Source organism: Urocitellus parryii, chromosome 4, assembly GCF_045843805.1.
Source record: "Urocitellus parryii isolate mUroPar1 chromosome 4, mUroPar1.hap1, whole genome shotgun sequence".
NCBI classification, from domain to species: Eukaryota; Metazoa; Chordata; class Mammalia; order Rodentia; family Sciuridae; genus Urocitellus; species Urocitellus parryii.
This window is the reverse complement of record NC_135534.1, coordinates 211499377-211516057: the sequence shown is the minus strand read 5'-3', so window position 1 is coordinate 211516057 and position 16681 is coordinate 211499377. Positions and strand designations below refer to the sequence as shown.

General features: G+C 52.3%; 1 protein-coding gene across 1 annotated transcript in view; it reads right to left on the bottom strand.

Moving 5' to 3' along the window:
- The window catches only part of Cacna1b (calcium voltage-gated channel subunit alpha1 B), a 144706-nt gene that overhangs the window by 54629 nt on the left and 73396 nt on the right, over positions 1-16681 (bottom strand). Inside the window, exons 18-29 of the mRNA XM_077797372.1 lie at positions 14032-14158; positions 12711-12840; positions 12300-12359; positions 11051-11157; positions 10418-10429; positions 8400-8496; positions 6897-7057; positions 4226-4363; positions 3926-4127; positions 3491-3655; positions 3101-3211; positions 2646-2729 (exon numbers count right to left, since the gene is read on the bottom strand). Coding sequence (XP_077653498.1) covers positions 2646-2729; positions 3101-3211; positions 3491-3655; positions 3926-4127; positions 4226-4363; positions 6897-7057; positions 8400-8496; positions 10418-10429; positions 11051-11157; positions 12300-12359; positions 12711-12840; positions 14032-14158 — 1394 coding nt within the window. The remainder of the gene's footprint in view (positions 1-2645; positions 2730-3100; positions 3212-3490; positions 3656-3925; positions 4128-4225; positions 4364-6896; positions 7058-8399; positions 8497-10417; positions 10430-11050; positions 11158-12299; positions 12360-12710; positions 12841-14031; positions 14159-16681) is intronic.

Genomic DNA, 16681 nt, shown 5'->3' with positions numbered 1-16681 from the left:
ACTTATGCCACACTGGATTCCCATGCTTTCTCATGCAGAAAGCCTGACTCTGGATGCTCAGGCTCCTGCAGCTGCCAGAACCTTCTCAGCAGATGGAGGCACACAGCTGTATACTCCTGCCTGGCTGGGACAACACTGATGTGAGGGCCACATTACCTGGGGGCCCCATGGAGGAAGGCCAGCACTGTGCCTTGGAATTCCTTGACACTGCCTTCCTCCCCCTCCTTACCAGGTACTCCTGGGAAGTATTCCTAATGAGTTGCATTTGGATTACAGGGTTGAACCTTCTCTGGAAGCAGACTCTAGGGAAGAGCCCCGGGAGTTGCTCACTGGCCAGATTAGCAACAGAACTGTGGACGCCTGTCCTTGGACAAACCTGAGTGGGGCACAGAAGATACAGGAAGATGCTGGGAAAGACCCACGTGTAAGACCCAAGCACCACCAGCTGGTGGCTCCCAGGGAGACAGCACCAGGATGCTCTGGCACTGCCCATGTCCACAGGCCTGCTACCTCACTAGGGCCCCACCCAGCGACAGCCTCAGAGAGACTGGTGAGGCAGTGTGGACAAAGAGGTCATCCTGCTTAGGATTACAGGGTCCCAGGAGAGGGAGAGGCTGGTCAAGTGTGGAGAAGACAAAAAGATGAGCCCTGAGAGGGGCATGGTGTGCTGGGCACTAGGCCACACACAGCTGCCCATCAAAGCAGAGGCCACTGGAGACCAGTGTTGGACAAGCTGATGTTGGCCAGTCTCTGCCCTCACTGGTCCCAGTGCACATATGGTGGATCTCTGAAGGGAGCAGCCACGATGGCCAAGATCCTCTCAGCAGAACTGGGCTAGCCACAGTCAGTGCCAACTGCGCAGCACATTGACAGGGGTCCTCAGGCGGTGCAGAGCCCTGAGTGCCCAGGTATCCATCCCTGCTCACCACGAGAGCAGAGACGCTGCCTAACAGTAGGGGAGGGAAGATCTGTCTGGGAATCAGAGGTTCCCCGGGGCCTTCCTGGATGCTCCTCTGGCCAATCTTAACTGTGACTGGACCATTACACAGCCATAGCCAGACAAAGGATGGCAAGCAGGGTCTTGGCTATTCAGAGTCTGGGACCCCTCATCATGCTACCCACCAGAGCAACAGAAGACCAGCTACAGGTCAGGGGCTCTGGAAGTAGTGATGCAGAGATGAAGACATCCCCTCTGCAGAGGTCCACACAGCAGGGAGCCCTACCCAGTCTCCCACAGGCTGTGACTAGCACCATCTCAAGAATGCACAGTACACCCAATGAGCAAGGGTAGAGCAGAGGGGGACCACAGGAGCCTGCTTTCCAACACAATCCTGTGACCATGCGGCCAGTGACTGCCAACGGCATCAGTGCTGCCAGAGTCTGTGTCACCTGCATGTGGTATTCTTGGGGAGTAGGGGGTGCCTGGGGATGACACTTAGCCCCATGCAGCTCCTTTTCCCTTCAGGGACCTCTCAAGAGGGGTAACCCCAATCATCTCCAGAAGATTTGGCTCCAGATGTGGCAACGCTGGTCCTCTTCCTCTTTCCCAGCCATTTTCTCAGCCCCTCCACTGGTTCTTCTTTTAAGAAGTAACTTTTACATGAATCCTCATTTCAGGGTTTGCTCCCAGAGAATTCAACCTGGGGCCTAATCAATGAGGTTTTCTGCCATTTTGTTTCCAATAACTCATGACACTATAAAAAATGGTACTTCATGATTCAAGAGTTTGGAATCTGTTGAGGTGAATTTACGTCCCAACACTGATCACTTTTAGATACTGTTAAGGTCTGTAAATAAGTCAAAAATAACACCTGGTATTTTGCCAGAGAAATGTTAGAGTTCGTAAACAAGTCTGGATGGTGCCTGGCAAAATGTCAGAGGGAGTGGTTTGAGAAGGAACAAAAGCGAGCCATTAAGTGTGGAGATTCCTTATTGGTTGATTGATGTATCTAGTTTATGCTAATTAAGATAAGCTGTACAAAATGTATAAATAGCTCTGTTGCCCTACAATAAACAGCCCCCCAGCTATTTTGCTGCAGCCGGACTACGGCAAGATACCATCCGTAAGTGTTTGATAGGAACATCTCCAGATAGCAACTATGTGCACATATACATACACGTGGCACAAACCTGATTTTTAAATAGAAATTCTTTTTTTGACAGAATTTTTTAATATTTATTTTTCAGTTTTCGGTGGACACAACATCTTTATTTTTTTATTTTTATGTGGTACTGAGGATCAAACCCAGCGCCCCGCGCATGCCAGGCAAGCGCGTTACTGCTTGAGCCACATCACCAGGCCTTAAATATAAATTCTTACTAGATGCGGCTTACATACTTTTGAGACCAAGTTGCTAGATGCAACTAGCAGTAGACACCTATAAACCTAAACATTCATGTCTTCTTGATCACGTAATACCATGGAGTTCCAGGTGATCCTCAGGCCACCAACACAGAAGACATCGGGGGCCACAACACCCAATCCCCAAGGTACTCCTCTGGAAAGGAGCCTCCCCTGCCCCAGGTATCCTGGGTGGTTCAGGAGGGAACAAATACATCAGGACCTGGAGATGCACGAAGGAGAGAACCCTCTAGAAGGAAACCATGTGAGGGCCCCACTGGGGGAAGCAGGAAATGCTACTTACCGCAATCTCTGTTACCAAAATATCAGTAATACTTCCCAACACAGTGACAAAGTCAAAGACATTCCAGGCATCTCTGAAATAGTTCTAGAGAAAAAGAAGGGCAGTTAGTGCCACTGACTGGCAAGGGCTCCACTGGGCACACTGTCCATGATCAAGAAGCAAGCAAGGGTGACAGATCCCAGGAGAAGGCCCGTGACAAGTAGACACCTCCAGCCCGGGCAGATGCAGAATTGAGAGCCACATGTAGAGAGAGGAGGGTCCCAACCCGGCATGCACCCAGGACCAGGACAAGATTCAGGCAGCTGAGAGTGTAGGAGCAGCCCCTTCCCTGGGGTCCCCAAAGAATCACACGTGTTCTGGAGACTTGGGGAATTCCCAGCTCCAAACTGTGAGCCCCAAATGCTGCCCAACAGAGAGGGAGCCACCATGCAGGCCACCAGAAGGCTGGTACATACCAGCACCCCAAAGGCGATGATCTTCAGCACACACTCCAGGGAGAACATGGAGGTGAACACCATGTTCAGGCACTTCAGCATCAGCTCATACTCATACGGCGCATCATAGAACTGTCGGGAATGAGTGCCAGTGGCTGAGGGCTCGGCAGCCACAGGAGGCAGCCAGAACTCCACACCTGCCCACCCCTCCTTGTTTCTCTTGAGTTCTCCCAGAGCCTTCTCACTGTCTTGGCTCCCAGACCACAAAAGGAACAGCATCCCATAGGCACCCTGTGCTGGCCAGGACAACAGAGGCAGCTGCAGCCCCGGCATGTGCCAAAAGGAAGTAGATCCACTCCCACCCAGGCTCAAGCTGGGCTCTGACCCCCTCCTCCGCATGGGGCTTCGTACCTTCATCATCAGCACTACTGTGTTGAGGGCTATCATGGCCATGATGAAGTACTCGAAGGGGGGGGAGACCACAAACGTCCATGTCTTATACTGGAACGACTGCTTGTTTTGGGGCATATACCGTGTCAGGGGCTTGGCGCTGATGGCAAAGTCAATGCAGGCCCTCTGTGTGGAAAGAAGGGCAGCTTGAGCCCAGGCGGAGCCCAACCCATCAGCACCTGCTACAAAGTACTACTACAAACAATAACACTGAAAGAGCAGGCAGCAGAGGCAGCCCGGGGCCTCCTCCAGTAGGCCCCAACTGCCCAGACATGGTCTCCCGTTACAGGAAGAAGGAGGCCTGCCCAGGCTGTCCATGAGTGATGTGCGTGCGGAAGGAAAGCCTGGTGTTCTGCCCACACTGCCCATCACAGAAGGTCCCGAGGCATCACCTACCTCATTCTTCTCCAGGCTGCATTCAGACATCACCTTGTCCCCCTGCTCCTGGAAGGTGATGATGATCAAGGCCACAAAGATGTTGACAAAAAAGAAGGGGAAGACCACAAAGTAGACCACATAGAAGATGGATAGCTCCATGCGAAACCCAGGGCTTGGACCCTGCTCTTCATAGGTGGCATCCACGGAGTGTTTCAGCACCCTGGTTGAGGGGAGGGCAGTGTCAAGGGAGCTTCCTGGGAAGCTCAGGGCACCGCAGGACGGGTCAGGTTGGCACCCTGAGGCTGCACGGGCACTCACATGGGCCACCCTTCTCCGGTGGACACCGTGAAGAGTGTGAGCAGGGCCCAGAGCACGTTGTCATAGTGGAAGTCGTATTTCTTCCACTGCCTTGGTTGAGCTTCCACTTCCTCCTTTTCATAATCCAAATACTGACCCCTGCAGGCAGGAGCACACATAAGAGCACAGTTAAACCTAAGGGACCCAACAAACCTCTGTGTCCATGGTCAGCTGGCATTTGGAGAGGGTACTGAGTACACTCCACATGGAAGGAGCAGGCTCCTCCACAGTCAGTGCTGTGGAACTGCATTCCACTCAGGCTGAGAGGAGCAGACTCAAGCTCCTACCTCAGTCCACACATAGAAAGTAACTCAAGATCAAAGTCCGAAATGTAAGTGCTAAGACCACAAAACTCAGAAGAAAATGGACAAATCTCTATGACTTCATATTTAGGAATGGAGCCTTAGATATGGAACTAAAATCATGAGCAAGAAAAGAAAAAAAGACGGTAAATTGAACTTCATCAAAATTTAAAACTCTGTACCTCAAAGGACACCATCAAGAAAGTGGAAAGATGATCCATGAAAGTGGGAAGAGTATTTATTAGTCATCTACAGATCAGGGGTTGGTACCCAGAAAATACAAAGTACTACTACAAACAATAGGAAGACAACCCAATTTTTAAAATGGGTCAAGTATCCAAACAGCCATTTCTCCTAAGAAGACATATAAAGGGCCGACAGGCACTTGAACATATGCTCAACAGCAGCAGCCATTGAGGGAAAGAACATCAAAACTCTCCTGAGACATCAGTCCACTTTGTGAACAGGAACATGATGAAAACAGAAGACAAAGGAAGGAAAATAAGAAGTGTTGATGAGGACCTGGAGAAAGCGAAACCCTGGCACCAGTTCAGATGGGAATGGAAAATGACTCAGCCACCCTAGAAACAGCCTGGCACCTCCTCAGGCAGCTCAACACAGCTCCCAGACACCATCAGGCCCACTCCTGGCCTACCATCAGCAGGCCCATGAACAGATACCCCATGGCACAGCAGGGAACAGAGAAGGCACTGACCACCACAGCACAGAGGGACACCAAGCCCCATTCACTGTGCTGAGGCCAGTCCCAGAGGGCTGCATAGTGTCTGCCTCCACACGTGGAATGTCCACAGCAGGGCAATCCAGACATGGAACACCAGCTCAGAGCTACACAGGGCTAGGGATAGGGACAGAGAGGACAGCTAAAAGGTACAGGTTGGATTTTATTTTGTTTGGTTTGGGGTTTGGGGTTTTTTTAAGGTGATAAAAATGTGTGTCTGTGAATATAACAAGAGTCACTGAGTTGTACACACTAAATAGGATTATGTGAATAAGCTTCATGGCATGTGAACTATAAAAACAAAGAATCCCATTGCAGTAGGTAAAGGATGATCTTGCCCAATCAGTGGTGTTGGGAAACTGGACACTCACCTTCAGGAAGTCCACCTTTTGCCCTGCCTCACACACACTCAACTCCAGTAGGCTGCAGATCTCAACATGAGAGGCAAAAGCAACACTGTCAGAAAAAAAACACCCCTGACTGCAGGACATGGAGGAGTGAACATGAGAAAATAAAAAAGTTAAGTTGCACTATGTTAAAATCAAAAACTTGTTCTTTAAAAAGCACCACTGAAAGAGCAGAAAGCACTCTACAAAGGAGGGATATCAGTAAAGGCCTACCCAGGAAAATAAGAGCACTCCTGCAAATCCACCCACAGAGAGAGACAACCACACACCAACACGCAACAACTGGGATGGACACTGCCCAGGAAGGGCGGCTATGCAGCCAAACTACCCAGGGGAGGGGGCTCAACCTTGCTGGTAGCACATGTGCAAATCAAACCACAGAGCCCAGGAAGGCTGGAGAGCTAGACAGGGACACAGGGCACACTGGAAGATGTGGGGTACTGCGAGCTCCCGTTCACACTGAAGAGGTGTCACTGCACAAGCATGTGGCAGCATCAGTGACATGTGCATAGCCTGCGACCCCTTCTAGATAGACAGTACCCAGATGGGACGTGCGCATGGATGCTCACAGCAGCACTGCTCGTGACAGCCCCCCGGAGATCTGTCCAGAGCCTTCACCACAGAGTGGATGAGTGAGCAGTGTGACATCCACACAGCCAGAGACACCTGGGACCTCTGCTGCACAGGTGGGAAGGTTTAGGTGCACACAGTCACCCTTCCACTCCCTGGCTCCTCCCTGAGGGCACCTCTCCTGTCTGTCTTGAAAGTAGGGCCAGGCCCAGGAAGATCTGAGAAACCCTGTGGACAGTGAAAGCAACAGCAGCCATGGCCAAGCCCTCTGATTTTCAGGGTCCAACCTAGACCTCCAGCAAGATTTAGAGGGCCCTGACATACCTTGATGGCCAAGGTGTGTGCAGGATAGTGGCTCCTTGGATAGCTGCTGGCAGGAAGAAGTACTCTGAGCACAGCTGGTCCCTGACCCCTCAGAGGAGGGGATGGGGCACACTACCCCCTCTTGTGCATGGCATCAGCACATCCCAGGCAAGCCCTCCAGCCCTTGCCCAGTGTCCCCGCTTTGTAAATACGTCTCCTGAGCCACGTGACCAGCCCCACACGATCCTGAGGGAACACCAGGGGTTCTCTGCAATCTGGGGCTGAGGGCTTTGCACCCTGCCTCAGTTTACCTGCAGTCCCTCTCCAGCTCCTTGGATTCATCAGTGCAGTAGAAAAACTTCCCTTTGAAGAGCTGTACTGCAATGACGGCAAATATGAACATGAAGAGCATGTAGACAATCAGGATGTTCAGCACATTCTTCAGGGAGTTCACCACACAGTCAAACACAGCCTGCAGGGAGGAGGGACACAGCCGTGAGGGACAGGTGGGGGCCAGAGGAAAGGCCCCACCATGTGAGAAGGTAGAGCTGGGATGAAGGGGTGGGACCACAAGGGAAGGAGGAGCCATGAGACGGGGCAGGGCCAGAAGGGAGGCAGGGAGAGGAGGAGTCAAGGGGAGACACAGGGGCAGGAAAGGGGACCAGAAGAGAGGACAGGGCAGGGCAGGCTACAGGCTCAGAACCTCAGGACCACTGAGACCCAGACACCATGGGCATTCCAGGACCCTGCAAGGCCCTCAGGCTCCTGCCCATGTAAGGCCACCACCAGGCGACTTGACAGGAAGTTGACTTGTGCTGTCTCTCTCATGAGGGGAGCCATACAGAACTTATGAGAGTGGCAGGAGGTGCTAGAAGGGACAGATGAAAGCCCAGAAGAACTTGCTTTACAGTTGGGAGTTGGGCCCCAGAGGGGCAGGGCCTACTCAGAGGGGATATGGAAGCCTCCTGCCCTTCCCCTGGTCTTGCTCCTACTCATGAACAACAGTGATGTGGGGCAGACTGAGGATGAAGCAGCAGAGTGCTGTGGCTCCAAGGACTACAGGACAGGGACTCTGGGCACATTCTGGGGCCCTGAGGGGACTCTCTGGTCTGTGACTCACCACCACCCACCAGGCTTGCTCTCAGGTTCTGGACCCTGCACACCCAATGCTGCTCTCAGAGCTGAGGCAGCACCTCTCAGGATGTCCTGCTACAAATGTCCACAGAGGTCTGGACCCATGAAGCCACTGTGCTGTGTGCAGCACCCCTCCTGTGCAGCACCAGGTGTAACTCCTGAAAGGATGGAGGGCCTCTGGGTACCCTCCTAGGCCACATCAGATTCCAAGCAAATGCTTTCCGCAGTTCCACGTGGCCTCACGAGAATGCCCCGTACAAAGTCAGGAGTGCTCCTCTGTGCCTGGTGCGGGCCCTGTAATCACTAGACTGGGTCGATTCTCTTCCTTTATGCAGAACTTCAGTTGTGTCCACCCTGCAGGGCCCAGTCCCACAGTCACTTTCTGGAGCCTCTGAGTGCCAGCAACGCCCCTCACATAACACATCCCCCTCAGCAGCCCCTTCCTTCCTGTCCTGCATGGCTGAGGAAAATACCATCGCTCATCTGGCACTGCTGGGATAAGAAAGAGGGGTCTACAGGAGTCTGTTGGGAATGAGCTCTCCTTAGGCAGGTGCTTAGAGCTGAACAAGTCCATCCTCATGCAGGTACCTGTTCACACACACTCTTGTACCACCTGCACACACATGCATGCACATGCGGACGCACAGCATGCCCCTCAAGCCCCAACTCCAGGCTCCAACCTTGAGCTTAGGCAGTCGTTTGATGGTCTTGAGGGGCCTCAGGACGCGAAGAACTCTCAGGGACTTGATGGTGTTGATGTCTTTCCCTTTGGATCCTCTAGAAGGGAGAAGCCACTAATGCAGATAGGCAGAACATGTGGGTATGCCTGGCCCCGCACGGCCCACGGGGTCTGGCTCTCAATGCCCTGAGAATTTTGTCTGGAGACTGCAGGGTACAGCACCCAGAGCAGAAAGGTCTCTTTCTGTAGCTGCTTTATCTGAGAACAGGGGCCAGACAAGGGCCAGGTCAGCACAACTAGTACACAGAGACAGTTGAGCTTACAGTTGGAAGAACCCATTCTTGCAGACCACAGTGGCTATTTCCATCTCTCCAGTGCTCCCAACACCCACCCCTAAATCAGCTTCCAGCAACAAAGAGGACTGAGGGGGCTGGCGTGTGCCTGCAGACCAGGAGTGAGGGCTGTGAGCATGCCTGTGGTACTAGAACCTTCTCCCAGCACTGCAATAGTCATGAGCCTGCTTTTCACTCCACATGGCAGGAGTAAAGGGATTTGTCTGGCCTCTGCCTATCCTCAGCTGTCCAATGCTCCTCCAGGTAACAAGAAACCAAAAGGAAGAGGGAAGAGGGAGGTGGAGGAAAAGAGTAAGAAAGAGACAGTTACAAAATTAGACAGAGCAATAACAGAAGCAGAAAGCAGGAATAGGGAGAGACAGAAAGACACGCAGGCATAGGAAGCTACAGAGACACTAAGGTCACCAAGAAAATAGTAGACAGAAAAACTCAGATGAAAGATGGGGAGACAGGAATTCATATGGGAAAAATCAAGGCACCAGAAGCAAGCTATGGAGCCAGGGGTCAGCGGACCCAGATCGGGACCTTCATGGAAGAAGCCAGAGCAGACCCAGATGGCTTTCTCTGCTGTCAGGGATCCAGGAAGTGGCAGCCTGATTGGAGATGTGAGGGGTGATGGCCCTGCCCTTGCCCCTTACACCCAGTAGGCCAGCAGTGAAAGAAGGTATCCTGCTGAAGAGGTCATGCTCAGAGGCAGAGTGGGCAGCAGCCACTCACAGGGACCCTGCTCCAGCCTACTCTGAGGCCCTTTCCCACCAAGATCCCTGGGGCCTGGCCTGCATAGGGTTGGCCTGTCCCGGTGACTGCCCTTGGGGTTCCAGCAAAGCCCTGGATGGAGTGGGGAGCAGGCTGTACAGCCCAGGCCTTTCTCATGGGGAAAGGAGAACTTGGGCCCAGCCCCACATTCCAGAATCAGATGGAACTGTTTCTGAAACACTGGGTTTGGCCACTTCTCACCCAGCACTCCCTGAACACACACTCCCACCCAGCTCGGCCCAGGAAAAGAAGGGAACAAAGGGGCCTGCGCCAGGCTCACAGAGCCCAGGCCAGGACAGAGGCTTGCTGGGAAGAGCTCTCCAAAACAGGCTACCCTTGGGGCTCAGGGCCTGCTCCAGGCCACAGGGCTGGGTCCCATCCTGCCCCTGCTCCTAACTGGGCCTTCTCCGACACTCCTGCTGCAGTTCTTGTCCCAAGGGCCCTCACTGATATGCTGGCAAAATTCTCACTTCCTTCGTCATAGAAAGAGATTTACTGGTACACCCAGAGGAGACACCAGGAGCTTCAGGGGGCTGGCCAGGAGAGGAGAGAGGAAAGAAAGCCACATTTCCAGAGGAGTCCCAGGGGAAAGCGCCTGGGCATGTCCAGCTTCCTGGGCCCTGGGCACAGTTGGCAGTCCCACTCAGGGCCCTCATTGCCCTCCAAGCCAAAGTTTGAGCCTCCATCACTCATACCCTGCTCACCAAGGGCAGTGTCAAGCCCAGCCCAGCCCCAGCTCCAGCCCCAGCTCCCACCCAGTCCCCAGAGGCATGGCAGGAAAGGTGGCTTGGGGATGGCTCCTGGCAGCATGCAGCCCAGATGGGGTGGAGATGAATGGATGAGAGTGAGGCCAGTGGAGGCTGTGGGTGTGCCATGATGTCGGGCAGTAAGGGGGAGGGGGAGGCATTACCCCATGAAGCTCCTACCGGAGTCCAGCGACAGGAAGACAAAGAGAACAGAGTCAGTGCTAAGGGAGGCAGAGTTGGGGCCTCTGTCAGTGTATCCCACCCCGGGGGCAGGGAAGATGAAGAAACTTCTCTCAGTGTCTGGATAGCACCCCACAACTTCCCTCATGCCTCCTGCCCAAGCACCCCACTCCCTCACAGGGCCTGAGGGAGCCACCCACCACCCAGCTACCCACCCAGATGAACATCACTCATTCAAGGGTCAAAAGGAACACTCTCACCCCCACAGGAAAGGGGTCCACCAGCTCTCACTGGGGCAGAAAACACAGGTCAGGTACTGACCTCCAAGCAGGTAAATATACTCCAAAGGACCCCCCAAGGCAGAGGCCAAAAAGCCAGAGAGGCTGCACATCCCATCCCAGAACCAGAGGCTGTGCTGGGAACAGATGGGCCATGGATCCTCCTGACCTACACGGTCCAGTCCCAGCAGGCAGGGACAGTCCCCCCCCCCCCCGGGCAGTCACAGAGCCACATCTAGGGAGACCATTAGTGTTCCTTTCCCTCTCTCCCACACCCCCACACCCCAGTATGGTCCTGGAATTGCACCCACAGGATCCAGAGTAGATGTGATTACTTACGAGAAGGCAAATGCCACCAGGGCCCCACTGACCACAATGAAATCCAAAATGTTCCACAGGTCCCGAAAGTAGGCTCCAGGGTGCAGCAGCAGTCCTAAGTCAATCATCTACAAGGAAAAACACACATTAGGGAACAGTATACTCCAGAAATCGAGGCAGAACCAGGCTCCGGCCGTGGGGCAAGGCATGGTCTAGGCACACCCTTCCAGCAGGAAGCTCAGTGCACAAGTACGCACATCTAAGACTTCCATGCAGCTCTGTCCACCTTCCCACACTTTTGTAGGTTACAGCCTCTGATGGCCTCAAAGAAGCCTCGACCCAGCTACTCCACAAGGTACATGGCTGCTTGGTGCCCAACTTCCTGGATCCCCATGAGTTGGTGAAGTCTCTGTCTCCATTCACTCCTCCACTGCTGGGGACAGGCACACACTCAGCTCCAGCTCCAAGGAGCTCACACCTTACCCAGACCTAGGAGGGTCAGCTCAGGGCAGTGGGAAGAACTGCTGGTCAGAATTCCAAGGACTTTCATTCTCATGCTGGCTCTGCTACACCTAATACTGTGATTCTGACAAGAACCATGACTCAGCCTCAGCTTCATCATCTGTGAGTTCTGTGTCAGTGTGCGACTTTGCAAGTGCACAGAATAGCAGAGGTAACATGTTTGGGCACCCTTGTGAGTGCTCCGCACATGGAACTACCCCAAGTATACTGCAGACTGCCACAACTTAGGCTACACTGAAGTCACAGATGTTCAGCTGGACACACATCTATGCAAACGTACCTCAGGACACCCTTGCCAAATGTGGACAGGGGCCCTGCAGAGGAAGATGAGGTTGCAATGACACGGTGAACTTAATCTGTCATCAAACCCTGGATTCCTGATACATGTAGTCTTCAGCATTCAAAGCCAACAGTCCTCCAGCCAAGTCCTCTCTCCCCAAGATCCCTGTGTCCCCTGCCCCCACTCCCTTTGCGGCTGCCAGGCAATCCTAGAAAAAGGACTGAGTCCACACACACACAATTTCAAGAAAGCCCATAACCTGTGTTCCAGAGTCAAGTGCAGGGAGACAGGGTGCCTCTGGGAGTACGCCCAGGGTTGGTGTGATGCGGAGAGCCCTCTGTGAGGGGCAGCACGTCGCACACACATAGCACACCTTCACGTCTGCACACGCACACATTCGCTCCCTGAGCACATGGCCAGTACACGCTCCACGCACCTTTGTGCAAGGCCACAGGAGCCACATCTCACCTTCATCACCATCTCAAAGGTGAAGACACCTGTGAAGATGTAATCCATGTACTTCAGAGCCTAGAACCAGAAGCAGGGATTCTCTCAGGGCTTGGGCCAGGAGCCAGAGACAGGCCCATGAGCTCCAGGTCCCCCCACCAGGCCTCTGAGCAGATGACAGGTCTGTGGGGTCTCTGAGACAAGCGTCCCTCTGAAAACAGCCCCCCACCACAAACTAAAACCCCAGCTCTGCCCCAGGACGTCTGTAACGGGGGCTGGGGGAAGTGGCCTCCTCAGATATTTGGTTCCACTACCCACAGGAAGGACAAACAGAGTGGTTCAGGGTTGTGTGTCATGTAAGAAGACAGGCCCTGCACGCCCCCATCCCTGGGCACCCCGCAGCCTGATGGGGCCACCAACCCTGCCACTCACATTGTTCCTGGAAGAGTCTGTCCGCACAGGATCCTCAGCAGCCAAGGCGATGCTGCTCAGGGCAATGACCACAAGAATGACCATTTCAAAGTACCGCATAGTGACGATGTAATGGCAGAAGCGGCGAAGCCTGTGAAGATAGGCACAGATGGGACAGGGCCCATGAGCTGGGGTAGGTGCTGGGGCAGGTGCTGGCCTCCCCAACAGGAAGGACTCACGCTGGCCAACATAAAAAGGCTGGCACCAGAGTGGAGTTTTACCCAGTGTCTCCATGGCCAGGGGACAATGGCCAGGCAACTGGTAGTGACTAGGATTCCTAACAGGGCTCCCAGGTTCAGAAGCCAGAAATTTACATCAGGGTCAGCACATGACAGCTCCTGGCCAGACAAGGTCAGTCCCACTGTGTGAGAAACATTCTTTGCGAGTGTACCTGCATTCATTTACCTGCTTTCTGTGGCACCCCCAAGCCCAACAACATGGACACCTGGCCCTGCACAGAACCAGGAGCTACAGGTAGAGTAGAGGGAGAGGTTTGGGAACTGTACAGCATTCCTGCACAGAGCAGCCCTCTCCTGCACTGGAAGCATGTCCTGGTCCTCACTGGCTTCTGTGGGGCTCTACCTTCACTCCCACGCTCCACTCTGCCCAGAGCACTCTCCCTCCCCTTCCTCAAGCCTGCGCTTCAGCTTGAGCCCCCACTGACCTTTCCCAACCCCACCCCATGTTTCTTCCTAGCACTTATCACTGTGGCATCTAGTGACCCCCTGACTTCTCCCTTTGGTCATCTGCCTCTCCCATTCCCATGCACCTGGTAAGGACAGGTGCTCTTGTCTGTCTTGGTGACTGATGCATATTCCCAACACCGAAGATGCTGTTCACACATAAATGTCAGCTGGATTAACGAATCACTGAACTGAGAAGTGGAGGATGAATCCATGACAGATCAGCACAGGAGGGAACACATGCTCGAAATGGGAACATGCACTGCACACGCATACATGGGCAACAGCATGATGGAAAGGCAGGGTGGGCACGCATGATGGATATAGAGTCCCTGTGTGCAGCCATGAGCCATACCACGGGCAGGGGCAGGGACCCATTAAGAGGCCAGTCTGCATCTGTCTTTTGGGCGTCCCATCTACAAAATGAGGTGATGGGGTGTGCATCAGGGGATTGCTGACTGACGCCATTCACATGGACAAAGTGCACAGAATCAGCCCCTCATGGTGCACATTCCACACATATTGACTGCTGAGCTCACACGGGTCATGGCAATGGAGGACCAGACCAGCACACACACACACAGGAGCGAGAGACTCACAGGTTAGTGGGGCTTAGACAGAACATGGAGCTGTACGGGACGATGGGCCGGGGGCCACTCCTCAGCACATCATCAGCTTCTGCCTCCTTCTTCCCCTCTGCTTGGCTCTCCAGGTCCAGGTTACCACCTGCGAGGACATAGGGCCTCTAAGTTAGGGGTGTGGTGCACATAGAGCCCACATATGGACCCCCTGGGGAAGGGCATGTGGTTGACAATACCACTACCCAGGCAGAGCAGGACCACAACAGGCAGGGCCAGCACTTTCCAGAGCTGGAGGCATAGGCCATCTGCCTCAGACTCCGACAGGCCTTTGCCCACCTCCTGCTTGGCTATTGTAAGGGAGGAGCACCAAGCTAGGCACTGTGCCCTCAGGGGACACCAAGGCCTCCAGTATTGCTCAGTGCCAGCACCTGGGAGCCTGGGGATCTCAGAGCTACAAGATGGCAGAACAGAGCCGGCCTGGGGCTCACTGACCCACAGTGCTGCCTGCATCCTGCCATCAGCCTGGCTTGGCGTGGAGAAGGGCCATGCTACTCCAGGGCATCCAGGAAGACGGTTGCCCAGGCAAGTTCTCCTGGCCCCCTGCATGCAGTTCTTTCTCCTGGACTCACACTGCATTCCTGCTCATCATGGCCCCTCTGCTGGGGCCCCTCTGCTCTCCTCCCCACAACTATCACTTTTGCTCCCACAGATTAAACTCCCTTAGTAAAATTGCTGTGGGCTTCACTCATTTTAGGTAGATCATGCAAATTTCCCTCAATGAATCTTTTTCCTTTTTTTTTTTTCCTTCTACCAGTACTGGGGATTAAACCCAGGAGTACTTTACCACTAAACTCTGTCCACAGCCCTTTTTATGTTTTATTTTGCAATAGGGTCTTACTAAGTTGCTGAGACTGGCCTTGAACTTGTGATCCTCCTGCTTCAGCCTCCCAAGTCACTGGGAGTGTAGACATGTACCACCACACCTGGCAACAAGTCTGCGTTTTTAACTGTGATAATGAGCATTTCAGTTCTTATGGCTGACAGAGTCCCTGAGACCTCAGAGCACTGAGGGGGACAGTACAGTGACCTGAGCACCCCCCCCACACACACACACACACTGCTGCATTTTACATCCACTTCTTTAAGGAAACAAAGGCAAAGAGGATGTCAAAGAGCAACCAAAACAAAGGAGCTGATTCCCAGAGCCTGCTGAGGCCAGCCTCTCCCAGCTTCTCCCCCATTGCCGGCCACTCTGTGGTCCTGTTTGGAACCACTGGGCAGAGGAAACGGCTGCACTAACATTGAGAATGGGGAAAAGCACAGCTGCCACTTCAGAGCTGAGATGACCCTCTGCGAGCACTTCCAGTGTAGCCACTTTTGAAATTGACACTATCCAGTTTCCCTAATGAAAATGTAAATTATATTGGGGCTGGGGTTGTGGCTCAGTGACTCGGCAGTAGAGCACTCATCTAACAAGGGTGTGGCCCTGGTTCAATCCTCAGCACCACATAAAAAAAATAAATAAAATGAAGGTACTGTGTTCAACTACTTCTAAAAAATAAATATTTTTTAAAAAATAAAATGTAAATTATATAATATTCTGATAAAGTAACAGGCAATGCTTACTTAAAACACTAAACAATTCTATTAATTCATAAGACATTATCTCCAAAGGAAATCAAGCATGCACAAAAAAATCTGTACTCATAGAAGTCTTTGTTATAAGTTCTTTTAAAGTTAAAATTATAAAATGAGCAACTTCTATCAGTCAAGTAAATATTCAATATTTATATGAAGTACCATGTAATAAATATTTAAAATGTCTAGAAGAATTTAAATAACAGAAGAAGAGGCATATGATAAGGTAAATTAAAAAGAAGTGGAGAGCCAGGTGCAGTGGCATGGCTGTGATCCCAGGTAGGGAGGCTGACGCAGGAGGATTGCAACTTTGAAAAAAAAAAAAAATGTGGATATGACTCAGTGGTAGAGTGCCATGGCTTTAATTTCCAGTGCTGAAAAAGAGAGAGAGAGAAACACAGCCCCACACCTGGTGTTCCAAAGAGCCCGACAGCAGGAGAAACAGGGCTCGTCGGGGGAAGCAACACCAAATGTTGGCTGCAGTGATCACAGTGTGGTGCTCCAACAGCAATGTCACTAAGTGTTTCCATGATGAGCACATATTACTTTTAAAGTAACAAATATTCATTTTTAAACACCACACCTTTTCAAACTCTTCCCCAATAACAATAAAACAAACCCAAAGGTAAGTAAACTGGGGAAAGAACCAATCTGGACTCAGTGAAGAATTTTGTGGCTCAGAAGGAAGGGAACTAATTAACTTCTTCCAGAACAGACTTACTACAATAGAATGTGAGGGAAGCTGCCCATGAAGTCTAAGCAGAAAGGAAAAAAGATAAAGGGGGCTGGAGCCGAGGCTCAGCGGCAGAGTGCTTTCCTCACGTGTGTGAGGCCCTGGGTTCCATCCTCGGCACCACACAAAAATAAACAAATAAAATAAAGTCATGTTGTCCATATATGGCTACAAAAACAATTTCTTTAATAAAAATTTTAAAAAAGAGTAGAAATGAAAATTGCTACAGACTGAATGAATTCATTGTTAAAAGCGGGTTATTAAAAAGACTCAGCAGTAACAAAACTCCAGTCACTA